Genomic DNA, 19,878 nt, shown 5'->3' on the forward strand with positions numbered 1-19,878 from the left:
GCCTAAACAAAAAGTTAAAACAAACTGTGAAGCAATAATGCGAGAACAAACGTTTTGCTGGTCTATGTACAGTAACACACTGATAGTAATGTATTAAAGGGACATGTACTGGACTGTTAGACAATTCAATGTATTTACCTCACACTGATAACTATTAAATGGACATTCTAACCACTTTAGGTTTAAATAATAAGTTTATAATTGTGGACTGAACACATTTGTTTAGTACAAGTACTACAAAATACAAGTATGAGGAGAATAAAGTAGTTCAAATCCCATTATAAACACTGATAAAAAGGCTGTATTTGACCTCGCAGTCATCGCAGGTGAGGTGCAGCAAGGTGAAGAGGGAGCTGCTCTCCGACGTGCTGCCCATCATCCCCCCTTCTCCTCCTTTGGCAGAGCTGGGAAATGGGATTTAAAGCCACAACTCATGGGGGAATACCTGGATGATCTAGTAAGTAATGAGCACCACAAGAAGTCAGTCTGCTTGGCTACTGTACTGGAGGATGTGGGTCTCTCTCTGAACGTCTCTCTTCCAATATTGCATTATGTTCAGACATGTCCGGTCTTATTCTCCACACTGATACATGCATGTCTCTGCTCACACACACCTTATCTCCTTATTAAACTTCATTATTTATTTATTTTTATTTTTTGCAATTTGTTTTTATTGAAGCAGATATTGTACATGACATTGTGCATACAGGTTAAAGGGAATTTTGGAGATAATTTTTTTATATAGAAAGAGGGGAAAGAGGAGAGAGAGAGATAGAGAGAAGGGAGGCAGGTTGTGATATCCCTACTATTGTTGTTGAACTTTATACATACATAGACCCTGAGGTAAAATACAAGTGGGCTGGATTTGCAATGAAGTCATAGGGTACATACAGAACTTACAGGATGATGTCAAACAGCAATGTAGTTTGAACAAATCACATCATAGGTTGTGATAGAGAGAGAGAGAGAGAGAGAGAGAGAGAGAGATAGGGGAGAAACAAACAGGGAATGAAAAAGACCAAAGAGATGGCATCCCGCCCCGAAACCCAACCCAACCCCACATTCATACAACCCCGCATTCACACACCCCCGTCCTGGACTGCCTGAAATGCAAAATAAAATGATAAAATAAAATAAAAAGGATCTGATCTGTGTTGTTGTAATCAGTCACTGGTCTGGCACATGATCTGCGAAATAGGAGAGAAAAGGTTGCCATCTCTGAAAGAATTTATCAGTGTGGTTCCTCATAGTGCATTTGATTTTCTCGAGTCTAAGAAAGTACATTGTATCCGTAAGCCATTGCGAAATAGAGGGAGGGGTGAGGGATTTCCAATGTAGGAGCAGGCGTCGCCTGGCAAGCAAAGAGGTGAACATGATGATTTCCTTCTGTGGGGTGTTAAAACGTAGTAGGTCATATGGAGTACCGAAGATGGCAATATAAGGGGAGGGTAGAATTTGTATTCCCAATATGGTGGACAGTGTGTTGAAGTAACCCGCCCAGTAGCTGAGGAGCCTGGGGCAAAGAAAAAACATGTGGCTTAAGTTACAGTGAGGCAGTGAAACTTCATTATTTCAACTTTTCATCTGATTGTTACATTCTTATTTAATCTAAGTTGAATCTACTTCATTAATTCTTTATAATCATTACTTCAGCATGTCATTTTTTTTTATCTATTTCTGTGTTTACGCATCACATCAGGCTGGTTATCAAGTCCCATTGTTGCAGTTTCACGGAGAGCAGAGCCATAAGGATCTCACTTCTTGACTGTTTATAAGTGCGTGTGTGTGGTTTCACTACTAGTGAGTTTAAATAAATAAAGTAAATTTTGCGTCACAGTAATTCTTCTATTTCGTAGTGCAGCTAAATTGAATGGATAATACTAAGAATCAGCTGCTGCTAGACCTGCACTCTCAACACACACAGATTGCTGCTGGTTGTGTTCCTCTTTCCATGTATGCCCTTAATCATGTTTATGTCAAAGATATTAAAGAGCGATGGTGTGTAGTTTTGTAGTTTGAATGTGGCGAGAGGCAACTGCAACAACGGCGACAGTGACCTTAACAAAATCGTCTCATGTTTGAAGCGACGCAGAAACAAACATGTTGGGTCCCATCCGGCTATCGGTCGACCTTTGATCCTTCACGCCACCTACGCTGCCGCTCCTTGAACACCTCACGACTTGCAGCCACCTCACAGTTGAAGAGATGTTCTGATGTAAACACAGGAAGCACTTCTATTATCCAGGCCATCTCTAACTGTAGAAGCAGAGCCGCCCCCACACACACACACTCCACCTCTTGGCACTGTAATAAATGTATGGGCCTGCCCGTGTGTGTAACAAGATTGGTGTGTGCGTGTTTTTTTGTGTGTATTTCACTGGCCTGGTGCAGCGGCAGTGAACGCAACACAGTGCCTCTTTATCTCTTTCTGTACTGTTGCTATTTATCCTGCAGCCAGTGCTGACAATAGCGCCATTAGTCATCAGCAGTAATGGTGGAATGGGTAAGGTGTGTGAGGGGGGTGGGGGGGTTGTTTGGCAGCACCCATTACACACAAGCAACTACCTAATATTGTTTCTCCTTAATGCACACAGACAGATACGGCATCGCACACAGAGCGAGGGCCAAATGTTGATGCACAGCTGATAAAGGCCCACGTAACCTCACAGGTTCTGTTCAGACTCTGCGTATCAGGATATGGAAGCCATACATCCAGACATTATTGTGGATGTGGCTCTGTGTTGGACTTCTGATCTTAATGTCGTGGGATGAAAAGAGATTTATTCACACATCATTTCATGGAATCATTGATTTGAACTCCAACAGATCCTTTGCTTGTTCAGTCATCAAATCAACACGTGAATGATCACAGGTACACCATTGTTTCATATACAATTTATTTTTCGATTTGATAAAGGCATACACTTAATATGAGACTGAACATTCTAGAAGAAATGTACATCGTCCCTTTTTGTTTTTTTACAGTCATCTATTCTTTAAAAAACATTGAAAGCAAAGTACTGACTGGAGAAATGATGGCTGTGTTTCTGTGCAGCCTCTCTGACAGATAACATGACCGCCTCCAGACACAGGCTCTGTTTAGAGGCAGTATGGATACACGGCTTCACCACCATCCAAACATCTTTCCATTTTTTACTTCTACTCACCCAAGGTATCATCCAGTATGTTATCCACATTATTCCCATCCCGTTTGATCCCTTTTTATCCCTGCAAAGTGAATCATTTCCCCTGTACATGAGGCCCCGCGTGTTCCACAGGTTTCATCACTGCTACAGCCACACGCTCCTCCACCCTTCACACAAGCTTCAAAGCAAAGATATTATCATCCACTTACAAAAACTGCAGACTGTAAAATGAAGCAAATCCTTTTCCTGGATCAAGCGCCCAGAACAGCGTGAAATTAACCTCATTTCAAGTTTGGGGCCCAATAAAATACGGTACAGTCGTGTTTGCGGCCTTGTACGTACAGTAGTTTAAACGCTGCTTAAGTACTAAGATACTTTGGGGAAACCCCCGTTCCGAGCAGCTATTGGGTTAGTCATCTGTCTATACAACACTTTTGTAGAGCGGTAAAAGCGTTAAAAGCAACAGAACTCGCTCTGACGATGACTTTTATCTATCTGACAGGACCTCTGTAGTAGAAAAGAGTCCAGGACAGACAGAATGGACGGTGAGGTGAGTGGACAAAAATCGAGCTAACAAAATCTCCTTCAGCAGCACGCCGTCTTTGTGTGTGTGTGTGTGTGTGTGATTGAAAAAAGCGTTTAAGAAAATGTATAGAACATGCACTCACTTTATTTCATATTATACAGTCATATATACAGAGTGGATTCGAGGGGTGAGGCCTTTTTGATGACCTTTAAGATTCAGGACCTTTGATTCAACATGGAATCATTTGATTGATTCCATCTCACTGCCTTTACACACCCGAGTGTTGTTTGGACGAAGTAGAGTGCAGGCAAAGTGCTGTAAAAGAGGAAAGGACACAAAGGAAGTGAGAATATCCAACCCAAACTATCCTCACATTTTCAAAGAGGGTGATTTAGTGTTTTTTCTGTTTTTATTGTACAGAATCCCTGTAGGATCAGAATTGGGATAATCCCCATTTTGCCCTACGATCAGATGATTGCAATTTGAACTTCCTTTGACATCTGTCCTGTGGCATTGGGGGACTTAAAAGCAAAGACGTTGACAAATTTGGTGTCAGAATTGAATTGAAAGTTGAGTTTTAGAAATAAAACCTGATCAGGAAAAATCAGATTTCTAACATGACATAACACAATGACATGGCACAAGCGATGAATAGAGTCAATGTTTGTATTCAAATGGAAAAAGGATAAACTCAACTTCACCTGTTTGGTCTGTGATCGTTTACATTGAATAGCGTACAAATGTGGCCGTCGTGAAAATCTCTCTCTCTCTATCTTTCCACACTGATGCACCTATTGTAGTCCTTTATTTGAATAGACAATATATTCAAGCTAGAGCGGTAAGTAAAAAGCTAATGAGTCGAACTTTACGAGACTTCCAGGAAAGGAAAGGCCCTGGCCAGATGAAGTGTGTGTGTGTGTGTGTGTGTGTACAAAATGAGAGTGTAAGGCAGTGGGAGAGATGAGTGAAAGCAGGATCGTACCATTTACAGTATCTAAAAGACGAGAGTAGAATATAGCGGCGGTGTATAATAAGACCAGAGTGTTGTTGTCAGCGCTGAGACCATAAACAGAGGAGCCGGACAGATTTACACGTCAGCGCCAGAGTGAAAAGTCCAGCCTAGAGCCAAGCAGGAAAAAGCTACATGCCCAGCACAGCGAGTCTGGGAGTTTACAACCATACACTCTGCATTTGTGCACTGTGTGGGGAATTGTAGCTTTTTATGCTGTAACACACACACACACATACACACACATCACGCTATGCAATCCTTTGTGGAATCTATCACTTTGCTGTCACAACCCCCAAACATCTAAAGCGCACAGCTGGGCTCGTTGGTGCAGTCACTGGAACTGTGGTGGCTGTCCACGTCCCTCTTCCTCAGCTCCCTGCCGGCCTTGTGCTGCTGGCCACCGCCGTTGCCGTTGCCGTTGCCGCCGTGGCCGTGGTGTGGCGGCGAGGCAGGCCGCTTGCTGTGCTCCTGGTGGTGCCCGTGACTCTGGCGGTGGTCGTGAGCCGGCCCTCTCGTGCCGCCGTCGTCCCCGTCCATGAATCCCGGCCCTCGCTTAGTGTCGTCCAGGGCCTCGAAGTTGTCGTTGCGATTGCCGGCATTGTCGTTGCGATTGCCGGCAATGTCGTCCGCTGCCACCTGCAGGTAGGCCCGGACGCGGTGGTGGCGGGCGCCGGCGCCGTCGCTGAAATCGATGACGCGGCATTCGTAGGTCCCCTCGTCGGACGGCTTGACCCGGGAGAGGCGGAGTTTGTGAGAGATGTTGCTCCCGACGACCTTCACGACCTGGCAGAGATACAAATCAGAAACATTTATAATCCACCTTTGATGAGGAGCAACATGCAGCATCCAAACAACATGGCACCTGTACAAGTTGGAACGGAGCCATACTGCAATCTATTGGTATTTCCACACACTAATACACATTTAAATCTTCATTCACAAACTACATATCTGGCCCTCAGGCTGCACAGAACATAAACAAACTGTCAACAACCCATAAATGAGTCTGTCACTAAACAAAAAGCTGAACAATGAACTCAAGATACTATGTTGTGTACATATACACAGGGCTGCACATCAGTGGTCCGTGTGTGTGTGTGTGTGTGTGTGTGTGTGTGTGTCCACTCTTCATATATACTCATTTGCATACCAAGAAGCAGCAGCACACAAATACGGAGGTGGAAACATCACAGCTGATCTCATGTGCTCAGCTCCATCTTCACTTTGCTTTGCCTTCTGCCTTTTGTTCTCTTCATCCCTCATCTTCAGTGTTTATCCTGTCTGCCTGTCCCTCTTTGCTTGGCTATTTAATGCACGCACAGCTGAAAATGAGCCACGGAATGAAGTACATGCAATAAAACACTTAAGAGAGTATCCCTCGGCCCCTATCATACACACACACACACGCGTAGTGGTACCCACAGGAGCCTCTCACAGACGCTCGGCTGTCTTGCAAACAGACATGGTGAGTGGGCATTTGAGCACAAGTGCAGTCAAGGATCACAAGTGACTCACACTATCACTCAAACACACCAGCGAGCACACACACACACCGCGCCTACACTCAGCCACATCTCAGGTGAACGAGTACACTCAGACTCAGTCACTTCCTATATGTACGATCAATGTACAGCACTCAATCTTAATATCCATCGTCATCTCTGGAACTGTTTTACTGTGACGTATACTTTGCCCTTATTTGTGATTCTTTTTAATAACTTAATACTTTCTACCTTGTTGTTCTTGATAGGTGTTGCTTGCGATCTCCTAAGGGTGTCATCATTCAGAATGACCCGGTGTTATACTACGGTAGATGCATTTGAACATTTCCTGAAGTGTAATATTGATGTGAGTGGCAATTGGACATTTTTGTTCTCCTTTTCCTGCTCCTTATGTTGTAGTTCACTCTCGTACAGCATGGAGATCAGTTCCAATACAGAGAGGCTTCGTCCATCACTGCAAACACGAAGCCGCTGTTTGGTTTCCTCCACTGCGTCTTGAGTTGTGTGTTCTCATATATATGCTGTGTATTGTGTTATGGTCCCGTCAATCGTTTGGCATTCCCGGGATATAATCTCTCAAAAAGGAAAAGGTCGTCAACTCATTAATTATAGAACATGTGTTACAGAGTGATTGGAGGAAAGCCAACACATCAACAGACTGAAATGGTGCAGATCCTCCTTACACAATGTCCCACTGAATGATTTGTTTTATCTCCAATACTCACAGCTTGTGTTAATATCTAATGTAAAGGTCACAGGTCTAACATTTCAGACCCATTCTGAAAGACACATGCGGAAAACTGAGCCAAACCCAAACCAAGGCAGCAGCAGGAAGCTCCACCATTTAAAAAGCAGCTTTCCTCTGAACTTGTTCTTAATGTTGATGTAAGAGGTGTAACGCCTACATCGCACTCACACTCAGACAGTTGCTGCTTCGCAAATTCTATTTGAGTCTTCATACGGGAAGTGGAAGCTGTTCTCGCAGCAGTGCTGTTACGTTCCTTTCACACTACCTGTGACTGCTCCTAATGTTGGCCATTCACATTTACAGCGTCGCCACTGTAAGACAGAACAGCAAATATACTGAACATACAATGGTATTTATTCTATTGTTGTTTGCTGGACTGGACACATCCAGGACACAGGGGTCCTGCCTGTGCCCTTTATGAATCTTATTGTTGTGTTGAGCCTGTTTTGTAGCCCAAAGAAGGCTATACTGATAGCATGCAGCATCAGGCTATGGGCCAGATTAAACTAGGCATCACACAAATTACTGTCTAGGCCGCAAATGTCACAGCTGCCGGATCTTCTCAGTTGAGCAAGAACTATTATGTAAATGAGCACAGCGGCAACAAGTTCATTTGGAATGCAGAGCCGATATTTAAGACGCTTCTTGTGTCTGTTGGGAAATAAACACAAAAGGGCCTCTCGGTTTGGAAATTATACTGATATTGAGTGACATTCGACGCGGCACAGCTTTCACCACCTGGGACATCACATTTGAAAAACACACTCTCCTCTGACATGCCAAAATGCGATATTCTATTCAGAAGCGCTCCCTCCTTTCGCAAACGTACTTTGCCACGCTGATGATGTCGCCAACTATAAATGACAACAGCCACAATACCTACACTCTAGAGCCGCACAGAAGCCATCACCTGCTTATGCCATCTTCGCCTCCCATTCTTTTGCGGCTTAACATCAGATCGGCCTAAATTGCAAATGCATGAACCCAAACAAACACATTTTATAGTTGCAGATTTTCTCACATTTCACCAGAGCAAACCCCAAGTGTGTCACATTAGTAATTATGGACAAATGGTATTTGACTCGTTACTGCCTGTAAAAGCCCGCAAAACCTGCAGAACCCTTGGTAAATCCGGTCCTAAGTGTACGTCATCAAGACAAAACAGTGCATTAGTAGAGGACACAGAATCCATTACTTTACCATAACGTGGAAACAAAACACACACTTGTGAAACCTAAATCACAGTGCCTCTCAGGCGTGCAGTGCCAATGGTGGAAGCTGCTAACATGGGCATAGCCAAAAAGTGAGATGTTCTGCCTTGCTTCAGCACGGCGTACCCAGGCAGTGTGAAAGGAGCCTTAACCTGATGTCGTGTGACATTACGATATAAGATGCTGGAGGATGTAAATATTACTGCCCACCTTCCTCTCTGCCACAGGTAGAGCTGTTGTATTGTGTAGTTGTAGTCTACGTGTTATAGCTCTGTGTGTGTGCGTGCATGTGTGTGTGTATACATGCTTAACTGACTGGTCTATTTACAAATGTTGACATGTGAAGTATTGTTGGTATGTGGGCAATCTAGCATGTTTTAGTTGGACAGCGTGTTCCACATGCAGAGAGCTCATAATGATTTTCTGCATGTGTGAAACTGCACACACACAAACAAACACACGTCTATATGTATACAGTCACCTTAACAGCTGGTGCCCTCATTACCTCCAGTCAGCAGCAGCGAGCCCACTGGGAGACACACGTGTATGTGTGTGAACACTTCATATCAAACACACGTGTGTTGTGTGAATAGTATCAAATTCATTAAGGCTCAATTATATCACAACAGTGTTTTTTTAAAGGCAAAAGCACAAATAAGCATGATGTATTCCCTTTTTTATTATCTCCTCCACGATTTGACAGAACAGTAAACATCATGTACCATCACGTATAATTCATCCTAGACTACAATATTTAAGCTTAGATAGTTTAAAATTTCTGGAGTATAGCAGAAATATGCAACAGCAAAGTGTGGATGATGCCGATTCAGATGCATGTGGTTTTGAAGTTAAGTTTTATTAAGGGAAGAGATAGAATTTGTTTAAATTTCTGTGTATGTGTTCAAGATCAGATCAAGACTCAGCATCTAAATAAACTGACTGATAAACTGAGTGGTGTTAAGTAATCAAATGTATTGATCACTAACACTTACAAATACAGGTAAACAGATTTTCAAACATGACTCAGATTGGTGTGACGCTGATGTGGAGAATATCCTACATTTTCTTTACTTCCACACATCATTAGCAGGATAGTGTCCGAGGTTCGTCTCCCTGTAGGGCCATGCTATTACCCAGCAGCCACTCTGTGTTGTAGCAAACTCCGAAACTGGCCGAGTAACTACAAGTCTCTATGGATACCAGAGGAGATTAAAAAAATACAACTTCTGCTGACTCTCCAACCTGTCCCTTTCACTTTTTATTATTAGGTTTGGTGCAGTCATAAAGACGCAGGCACATTTATGAGAATCACAAAATGATGCACAACGGGCCGTGGGCCCCTTGAGCAAGACACTTAGCCACCCACCGGCACCGGCGCTGCCTGCTCATTGGCCGGCGCAGTGTTTCTAAAACGCCATCAAGAACAGAGTGAAATTGTTGATCTGTCAACTGGAGTTTCCCCTGCAGTAAAAGCAGCTAGAATAAGCTGTGTGTGTTTAGCACTGCATTAGCACAACATCTGTGGATCAGACAAGTCATAGACATCATTATGTAAAACAGTGTGATGAACCAAAAGCAAACAGAAGGGTTTTAAAGAGAATCCGTGTAGAAAGCACTTAAACTCACACTTATCTTTGTGGCATCCTTTGGCATGTCTTCCTCTGGCGCCACCTGGAAAAACAGCAAAAGGTTGCGTCTTAAGACAAGGAAGACGTTGTCAGATAATAATGGTTATGTAGGTATTCTGCTCAAATGTGTGAGTGAGCTGTCTCAGTCTGAGCAGTTTCAGTCTGTTTTGACATAGACTGTAAAAGTGTGTGGAGGGACGGCACATGTTTCATCTACGAGTTAATCCCTCAGCTGGAGGTGAAGAACTCGGCTGAAAAGTGTTCAATTTGGTAGAGATGTGGTGACTGAAGGGCATTTCATATTCCATCAAACCTCTCAGTGATTCCTTGCGTCCTGTGGATGGGATCATTATCATCTTCCCGTCTGGGGGAAGGAAGAATGTATTGATTTGCAACGTCTGTTTCGTAGCTAGTGTACCTCGTTGGTTGTCCAGGGCTGTCTGTCTGTCCAGTCCACATGGTTCCTGATGTACCACCACTGGATCTCCAGTGAGTAGGAAGGCGTTCCCGCCCCCCTGAAGGAGCAGGCCATCTCCACATCCTGCCCCCTCTGAGCGCTCATATCATGGGGAACCTCGGTAAACATGGCTGCAGAGACAGAAGGGGAAATGAATGAGCGCGTCACAAAGACACTCTGACGTGCTGTGAAGTCAAAAGCTTCTGTTTTAAGTACTTGTGATAAGCTTGCATTTGTACCTAACACAACAGCAACATAGAGGTAAAAAAGAGAGAAGACGAGCTTCCATGCAGAAAGTGTCACATTTCATTCTGGGTTAAATAGTTTCTCATTTAGCTTCAAACTTTAGGCCTGCAAGTTATTCTAGAACTTTTTAGCATAACTCCTGCAGTGGGACAGACAAACCATCCCAGTGCAACTCATATAAGACAGTATGGGAGAGATGGGACAGGCTTCCATCCTAATTTAGTAAGAATCGATAAAATCACTACTAACAGCATTGCAGAGAATAACAAGCGTGTTTTTATTAGTGTTTAATATTAGCATCATTTTACTATTATGATCAAATAAATTAGGTTAAAAGCTCAGTGGATGCAAGGAAAAATCCAAAACTTAACATATCAATAAAGGAGGCTCAGAGGCTCTCCGGCAGCGTCAGTCAGTCAGCTGTCTGTCTGTCTGACTGACAGCTGGACAGCGGTCAGCCGTCTCTTTGGACAGACTCAAGCTGGACCGTGAGCTCATCTATCATTCCATGCACACTGTGCTCCAGATCGGCTCACAGCACCACAACCATTTTTGGAGTCCCTAAATTTGGCAAAGCATATTTATATATATATATATATATATATATATATATATATATATATATATATATATATATGAGCTCTGCAGGAGGAGAAAACTGTCTGCATTTCCAAAAAAGTGATGCCATTTGCTTTTCAGATTTCTCTAAAACGGACCAGACTGAATGGCAGAGTGCCCTCAGGGTCCACACACTCCAGCATCACACTGACATTCCCCAATTCCAACACTGTTGTTTGAGATTGTGACAATAAAGCACTGGAGCCACTTAGTCACTTATAAACAATCTTCACATGTCCACTTATTAGAATCATTCCAAATAGTTTGTTTACCTTTATCCCCTCAAACAGTCATTTCTGATACACAAACACTCTTTACTAAACAATACTCGCACAACCCATATTGCATTCACACGTGCAGTTTGATGAGATCTCTGCTCGTCCGTCCTAAATTGTGGTCCAAGTTGACATCATGAGACACACCTGACAACCAAACTCTCTAAGCACGTCTATGAAGCCAGCAGATGGACGACAACACGACATGTTTATGCCTCACCTAGCAGTCATTGCGCAATCTTACATGCATCAAATCCCATTTGATATACAGTCAAGACAGATTAGGGCTAAAACTTTACTATTCCCATCAAACACAGTATGAGACGGACTGATGGCTGCCGTCACACAGTTTGCAGGAAAGCAGATAAGGAAAAGTAAAGAGATAACGCAATATTAAAAAGGGTAACATTTGTGGAATTAAAACATTCTTATTTAATTAATGAACTAATCAGGGTTTGCTCACTTCATTAGCAAATTGCTGTTTCCCAGGAAATGAACCAATTGGCCTCGTCTCCTAATAGAGAATTACATCTTAAAATTCATTAAAGACTCTCTGGCTTCACAACGAAACCTCAGAGTTGTAGATAATAGGGCGCAGGAAAACCATGAATGAATTAAATCGTAAAAAACACAAAAAACTTTCCAGTTTAGACAGAGCAGGACTGAATCCCCATCACATCCAGACATGGAGGATATTTGCATTTGCACACTGTTCTTCAATTCTCCTCTGTGCTGCGATTGAGGCAAAAATGCTGAGTAAGCCGCACACCTGGATGAAGTTAATAGGATTCACTCCATCACCGTGTAAAGACGACTCCTCTCTCAATTGTCTTACAAATGAAAGTGGAGCGTTTACATGCTTACATGCTGACCTGCAGACCTTCAGTTATGATGTTCGACCGTAAAGGATACGTTCTATATGTGTTCTTTTTAACTAAAACCTGTTACTACCTTGTTTGCGCCACATGCTCACCGTTCCAAGCACAACATTGGCGGCTGATGCGAGCAAACGGAAATTTGCTGAACACAATTACGAGTCTCCAATGAATGGACCTTATTGCCCAGTGAATCACCTCGTGTAAATAAAAAGGAATTGCACTTTCAGATTGCCACGGTAGAAGGTTTCTATGTATATCACCTGGAATAACTGCATGATCAGCATGTGCATCTGCTTCCACAGTCTGTCAAACTTCTTCTTTCACCGAGTGCCTTTATTCATACATTCATCATGGTTATCCAGTCAATAAGAATGGGTCAAAGCTGCAGCAGTTAAGTGCCGATTGTCATCTGGGTTCATAGATTAGCATTGGCTGTTCAAACAGCGGTGCCGTGTTATGGATCGAGTCTCTATTATGAGAGCAGCACAAGCCCCAAGTCATACATCCCTCTTGTACATTGATCAAATCTGCTTGTATTTTTCATTTGTGAAACCCGAAACGCACCCAGGTATCGATTTAACATTACAGAGTCGGAGCCAGAAACAATGCCCACAGCCCGTCTCTCTGGCAGATAATATTCAAAGCTGAGACACAGAAAGTGTTGTGATACAGATAGAGCCTCTAAAGCTGCTCTCAGCAATGATAATCTGTCTTTTCCCACTTAACGATGAAAATCCCACCACGCTAAATCCGTACTCATGTTTGGAGACCGTATCATAATGCGATAGTCATCTCCAGTCCATTATAATGCAGAGGAGATCATTCTCACTCGGCAATATTACAAAGCAGACGCTAACATTCTGTTTCTCAGTCTGTCTCTTTTGGGGAAAATCCTCCAAATTTCCACACTGGTAATCCTCACAAATGATTTAATCACCTCAATATATAATGCTTTATTTTCGTGAACAAAATCAGGAAAGAATTGACATCTAAAAAAAGGTAAAGAGACGTTTACAAAAGGCGCCTCGTGATCCTAGACCCAAGTGAGACTGAGAGGCGTCAAAGTCACCATTTCTCATTTTCTCACCTTAAATCTGTCGCATGTCAAAGTCCGTCAAGTAGGGGTGTTGAGATGAATCATTTTCCTATCTAGACGCCGTAAAAAACAAAATTGGATCCGCAGTTTGAAACCTTTATATACAAGCCAAAGGGACAAAGGGGTTTTTTTTCTCAGTGGCCTCACAAATGCTGCTCTCTCCTGCTGTGTAGCTGTATGCATGAGAGTATAGGTGTGAAGTGTTCAACACACAAGCCTCAAAAAGCCCCAGTCTGACCAAATTATGGCACAATCTGTGAAAAGTACCGCTGCCTTCTTTACTCACTTGGGAAGAAATTGAACGTGCACACGGAATACATTGTTGGGAGAAAACAGCAGAGGAAAAAGGCTTCAATAAATTGGCAGAACATACGGTTTACTTTGGTAAAGGCCTAGCGCAATTCACAACGGCAGGAAATGCGGACAGGAGAGGGAATCATTTAAGTGCAATCTGGAAAATACAGAGCAGAAACACAAACAGCCATGCTTGTTGCGTCACAGATGTAGACAAATCCAAAGTGAAGCTCGCGGTTCACCAATTTGTCCGTTAGCTGGCGTCGTGCTGCAGATCCCTTTGCACAATGGTGCGAAAATGGTTCAGACACGGACTATCTAATGGAGTATCTCCTGGTAATAGTCATCTCTAATGTCCACACTGTCATTGTAGGGACCATAAAGAGCTGTGATGGGTTTGGATCTGCTGAGCCTGAAGCATAATCGTTATCTCCAAGACAAACAGTTAGGAGGCTCTCAGAGTAGCGCTGGAAATCTGGAGCGGTCAACCCCCGAGTCAGTGTCGTGTCAACATGTTCATAATGTGAGGAAGGCGATAGACAGAGAAATGATCGGGAAGAAAGAGAGATGGCAAGACGGAAACACGAGCGGAGAGAAATGGAGACAGTGTGTTTGTGCGATGAGCGAGAAAATGTTTGATAGCTAGAGCTCGAATTAATGAGCGAGACAGTGTTTATGAGAGCGAGCTGGCGAGCGGGAGAGAGCGTGTGCGTCGTTTGCGAGAGACTAATATATTGCAAGATTAAAGGCGGGAATTGATATGAGCCTCTGTGTACGACGGGAGAGCGAGGGAGAGAGAGAAAGGCAGAGGAAGAGGGAGTATATACGAAGAGGACAATGTGTAAGTTAGCAGATAGGTGTGTGGGTGGAAGAGCGGCGCAGATCGTTTATTTCGTTGATAAATGCGACTGGCTAATTACAGCGGCGATAAAACGGAGACAGGAAATGTTTCTTTGTGCTGCTGTCTTAATCAAACGCACCTCAAGCCTCCATCTTCCTCTACCTGAGTGCGCACACACACACGCACACACAGAGCGTGCAGAGATTTACTTTTGGGTGAAAGCCATTTGCTCTAAAAGAAACGGCTTGGTGTTTAGCTGAGGTCAGTGTGTTTAAGGAGCACACATCCATCACTCCTCTACTCCTCTACAGTATGCAGGCTTCTCCAGTGCAAGGTCACAGGGTTATTAGCCTATCCCAGTGTTTAAGAGTCACTCTGGACAGGCTGACAGTCCGTCTCATTCGCACATTTACAGGTCTTTAAATCAGATGTGTTTCTCTTTGACAGCCTCTTTATATCAACTTTGTTTGACATCCAGTAGCTGTGTATAAACGGTTTAGACGGGCAACAACAACAACAACATGTCTGAGCAAACATTTAACAAAAGGCCCGTTATACTGTTTACCTATTCATAATCAAATCTGTTACCTTTCAGCCCAAAACTAAAACAAAATCTAAATCTGGTCCATTTGTCATAGGTTGCATCAGTCAAAATCAATCTGCTGCATATTAATTGAATCCTTGATTAAATGGTCTGAAATTGTGAGTTCAATTTAAACAGTGATTTTTGGGGATTTGTTTTAGCATTTTGGATGTGTTTGTATCAATGTGTATCCTCTATAAAGCATTTTGAAAAATATTGTATATGAAACCTGCTTGTTTATGGCTGTTCTTTTAATCAAGCGACGGCCCTGATTGAGTAAAAACATGTTTAGACCAGCGTCAATAGGTTCCTGATGTCAAAGAAAATTGGTAGGACCTGGCAGAGTAAATGCTGCATGTTGTATGTGTTTGGGTGACGGGAGGAAAATGGGAGCACCCAGAGCAAACCCACGCAGATATGGAGGGAGAGAACACGCAAACTACACACTGTGAGCCACCTCTGCCATGCCAGTTCAAGAACGGGTTAGTGCACATAATCACCTACAGCAGCTAAATCCATGCTGCACACACTTGTCAGATGTGGCAGAAGTTCCTTCATATTTGAACCTGTGGCTTAGCATCTTTCCAGTTCTCAGTTACTTCACTTTGCTGAGTCATCATGCTGCTCAACCTTTTTTTTCATTTTATAAAATACTCAAAACTTCTCAGTTACATCAGTGTTTAATAGTCACTTCATCTTAATTTTGCGCTTCTTGTGGGCCAAAGAATTGGTAATATGTCTGTACTGAGTTCATATCAATAGTAATCAGCATCTACTGTGTATACTGTAAATACTTAGGGTTAGAATTTGTCTAAATCTGTCAGGAATACAAAAAATAAATTTACAGTGATTCATTTTGAACAATATGTTACGACTGATGTGCAGGTTGTTGTACAGATGGTGTCTTTTGAACCTGCACTGTTGCTGGGTGACATCAGGAGGCTAAATGTGGATAATGAAGATGAGTATGATGAAAACAAATATTTTCTAGATCCTTAACTCCATTCTGAAAATGCCAAAACCTAATGACTGTGTAACTGTTGCATGGTTAAGAAATTCCATTCATGTGCCTCCTTTTCCAGCAAACACGATCTTGGGATAAATGTGCCAGATTCTTTCATTAAAATTGCTCTGTTATTTATGGGGACGTTGGCATTTGTCCAAACCTCCATTCTCACATTGTTAAGAAATTATTCTTTATAAAGCCATAATATGATCATGGATCCAAATTACCACCAAACTTTAGTACTTTGTTCCCTGGGCCCCACATTTTCATCAAAATTGGGTCAGAACATTCTAAGCTTTCCTGCAAATAAAAAAACCAACAGATGAAAACCCAACCTTTACCCGTATAAATCTTTATGACACAAATTAATAGGATGCAACATAGTATGAAATATGAAACAGAAGTAATAAAAACTTAGTTACAGTGTGATATTATCAGCACGAGCAATAGTTTCATTGGATGACAAGTTTAGAATTACCATACGCTCATTAACTACCTCCCTACATTTAATGCAAAGTAGATGCAGAACAGATGTGGTATGGATGACCTCAGCTCACACATTCTTACCAACACGGAATGCGTGCATAGAAAACTTTCCAGGAGCTCACTTCCCCCCTTCTGCTCCACTGTGCTTTGACAAAACTAGAATACATCACTTTGCCGGCACTGCTCATACGTTATTTCACAGCTGCCTAACAAGGATATTGAGAGGCCCGTCATGCATTTGCTTCTGTGCATTTTGCCTCCAGGCTCGCATCACCAAGGCTCACTCAACATTCTCCTCCGAGTGCCACGGTGCACTGCTGCAGCAGTCAGGTTTTCTTATACGTAAGGGCTCTGGAAACAGCGAGCCACTCCGTGCCTTTTCTGCTCACAATCTGAATCCATCATGATCCAGCAGCCAGTGGCATCAACCTCAGAATGTCAATGCTATTCAGTGAGATTGTTCACAGTGTGCAGGGTCGCATGCACAAGTCTTAGAGCTTTTCAGCCTTTTGAAGTGGCTCTATAACTGCTGAGGAGTCATGTGAGTCACCCTCTATTATCATGGTAATTATACTGATTTATGCCTTTCTCTCGTAGAAAGGGCAAGGTATATATTGCTGTGTTGATCAATTACTCTATATGCTCGATCATGATAAGAGTGTGTTACTTGCTCGTATCTATTGTAAAGGTCAAGATAAATTTATGAATAATGAAAAACCATTTTAACAGGAACGCTGGTTTTGTTGTCTACAGGTACATCGATGTATGTGGAGGTGGGGCTGTGTGGCAATCCAAAATACAACCATCATGGTGAAGCATAAGCATGGAAGCTGCTGAACTTTTACAGCAGTTATTGGTTAATTTAGATGAATAGCAGTATTTGGTTTTCACCAGCGAAGAGAGATGGAGAATCTTATACTTATAAGTCAGTCGGTGAGGTTTTTGGGACGAGGAAACTCCGGTCAGATGGTTTCAGCCGACAAACTCCCCTATGAGCAGAATCAGTGGAGCGGATCAGCAGTGTTGAGTCAGTCAATGCGCTTCGCGAGACTTGGAAGTAAATTCAATTGGATGGCTTTTATGCACAGGGGCTCCACACAGGTGTTACACACACACACACACACACACACACACACAGACACACACACACACACACACACTGCTTTCAGGGAGAGCAAGAAGGGCTGGAGGGGAAACATACCCACCAGCCAGGAACAAGAGTCAGACTGGAAACACTTGAGAAGGTCAGGAAGTGGGGCTGCACCATTCTGACAAAACATCATGTTGCAAGTATTACGAAAAATGTTGTGGTCTTGATATGATCTCGAGTATGAGGTCCATATCATATATGTGACTACTTTGTGTAAGGCTGGAAAAGAATGTCACTTTGATATCACTCTGTATATCCCTGGTGTTTATATAACAAATACATCTATTCCTAAATTAAACAAACCTTTTAGTTTTAGCAAAATGAGAATAATACAATAAAATAAATAGATTGAATATGAAGTTGTTACTCTTACCCTAAGCTTAATAAGATTAAAATATCGACAGTTTATATACACAGATCTTTGACATTTTATCAATACATTATTTTAAACTGGACACTTTATGGAGGAGATCAAACAGAGGAGTGTAGCCCCAATTTACTTTCACAACTTAATAAGGACATTCTTTCATTATATTATTTAATTGAATAAACTGTGCTGCCCTGTCAGGAAGGTAAGCCTGTACTTTGTAAGTCTAGTTTTCTGTTCCTGTCGTTGGTAATTATCACATATATATTAAACAAGCTGGAAGGGTCGCTTGGTGAAGCTTAAATTGGTTTTCGAATTAAGATCACAACCAACAGCTGTCATGTTACTGCATCTAACAGTGAGCACAGCTGAAAGTGTTGAAGGGAAAATGGAGACAAAATACGAAAAGAAGAGGAGTCGGTGAAATCAGTTTGTGGATGGCAGTGCTGGTCATTACACAGAGAGTAGTTACACTCTGCACGGCGATAAGTTACAACGGCATTGAATACCAATGCCATTGGAGGCAGTGGATTGATCTTCACATTGCTTTGATAGCACTTAACGCCCCATTTAAGCCTGCATGTCAATACAGCAAACACCAGGGTATGAGAAACAACCCCAGCCGCATCAATACTGCATCATAAAAAAATATAAAAGAAAAAACCTCATGGCCTAACCACAAGGAGGTCAGAGGTCAGAGGTTAGGCTAAGCTGAATAACTAATCTGACATGATGTATACTACAATCCAACTGTGTAGTTGCTTGTCTCATGTTTACTATTATTATTATTAGTAGTAGTATTAATAATAGTTCTAGTAGAAGTAGTAGAAGTATTTTGCGAAGTACAGACTTTGACCCAACGTTCCCCGCTTTACATTTTTGCAGCGACACTGACTGATGTATCTCTAACTCAGGCAGCGACTGCAGTCAAATACAAGCGCAGCTCTGTGACTCAGTTAGTGGGAATATCAGTTAGCAGCATGTCAGCTTACAATCATCATTTTTATACATGGTGTTTCAAGGCAACATTTCCAGACAGTTGTTTGAACTGCTGATGCATCAGTCACAACCACAGCAGGAGTGTGTGGTGTGACAAGAAGGAAAATGAGACATCACCACTGCATCAGAGAGAGGAACCTCGGGCCCTCACTGACACTTTAACAGCCTGTTTCCTACATAGTAATGCCAAAAATAATTTTCTCAGAAGGCTGCTGCATTTTATACTGATTTATGTCCTGTTGTGTTTATGCAAATGTATGAATATATCCATGCTTTCGGAGTATTTTGTGCACTGCTATATGCATGTAGGGGCACTTAGGTATGTGTGTGTGTTCATTTCTTTGCATCTCATTGTCAGTGGTGTGTGTGTGCGTGGGTTTGTGCATTTTCACCACCCTTGGTTTTGCCTGCTCCGCTGCTGGATCTACCTCCCTGCTGTTTTGGCCCCAATCCCAGCTGCCACCCCGCCTTCCAGCAGTGCAGGTCAAACAATGTTTTCCCTCTTAATCAAATGGGAAAAAAAGGTTAAAAGGAGAACATGGCTTCCCAAGCCAGAAGGTTCAGCCAGAACACCAAGGACAAGTCACTTATGTGTAATTCAACACAACAAAGGCAGCACCTCTGCGAAAGAAATTATTACCGCATTACCACTCAACGATTGCTTCTGCACAAAAACACAAAGGGTGCAGAGAGTTCGGAGCAACAGCGGCTTTGTAGTACAAAGGAGTTTGACATGAATGGGCTTTAGGTATCTTTTGTCTCACCACATACAGCTGAGGCAGGCATCATCTAGAGATCACTTGAATTTG

General features: G+C 42.6%; 1 protein-coding gene across 1 annotated transcript in view; it reads right to left on the reverse strand.

Moving 5' to 3' along the window:
* Window positions 1-3,369: 3,369 nt before the first annotated feature.
* vstm2la (V-set and transmembrane domain containing 2 like a) overlaps window positions 3,370-19,878 on the reverse strand; it is a 39,639-nt gene continuing 23,130 nt past the window's right edge. Inside the window, exons 2-4 of the mRNA XM_076159316.1 lie at window positions 10,192-10,361; window positions 9,772-9,816; window positions 3,370-5,467 (exon numbers count right to left, since the gene is read on the reverse strand). Of these exons, the coding sequence (XP_076015431.1) occupies window positions 4,985-5,467; window positions 9,772-9,816; window positions 10,192-10,361 (698 nt within the window). The 3' untranslated portion in view covers window positions 3,370-4,984. The remainder of the gene's footprint in view (window positions 5,468-9,771; window positions 9,817-10,191; window positions 10,362-19,878) is intronic.

Source organism: Genypterus blacodes, unplaced genomic scaffold, assembly GCF_046128005.1.
Source record: "Genypterus blacodes isolate CSIRO-AG114 ecotype Tasmania unplaced genomic scaffold, CSIRO-AGI_Gbla_v1 ptg000094l_1, whole genome shotgun sequence".
Classification (NCBI taxonomy): Eukaryota; Metazoa; Chordata; class Actinopteri; order Ophidiiformes; family Ophidiidae; genus Genypterus; species Genypterus blacodes.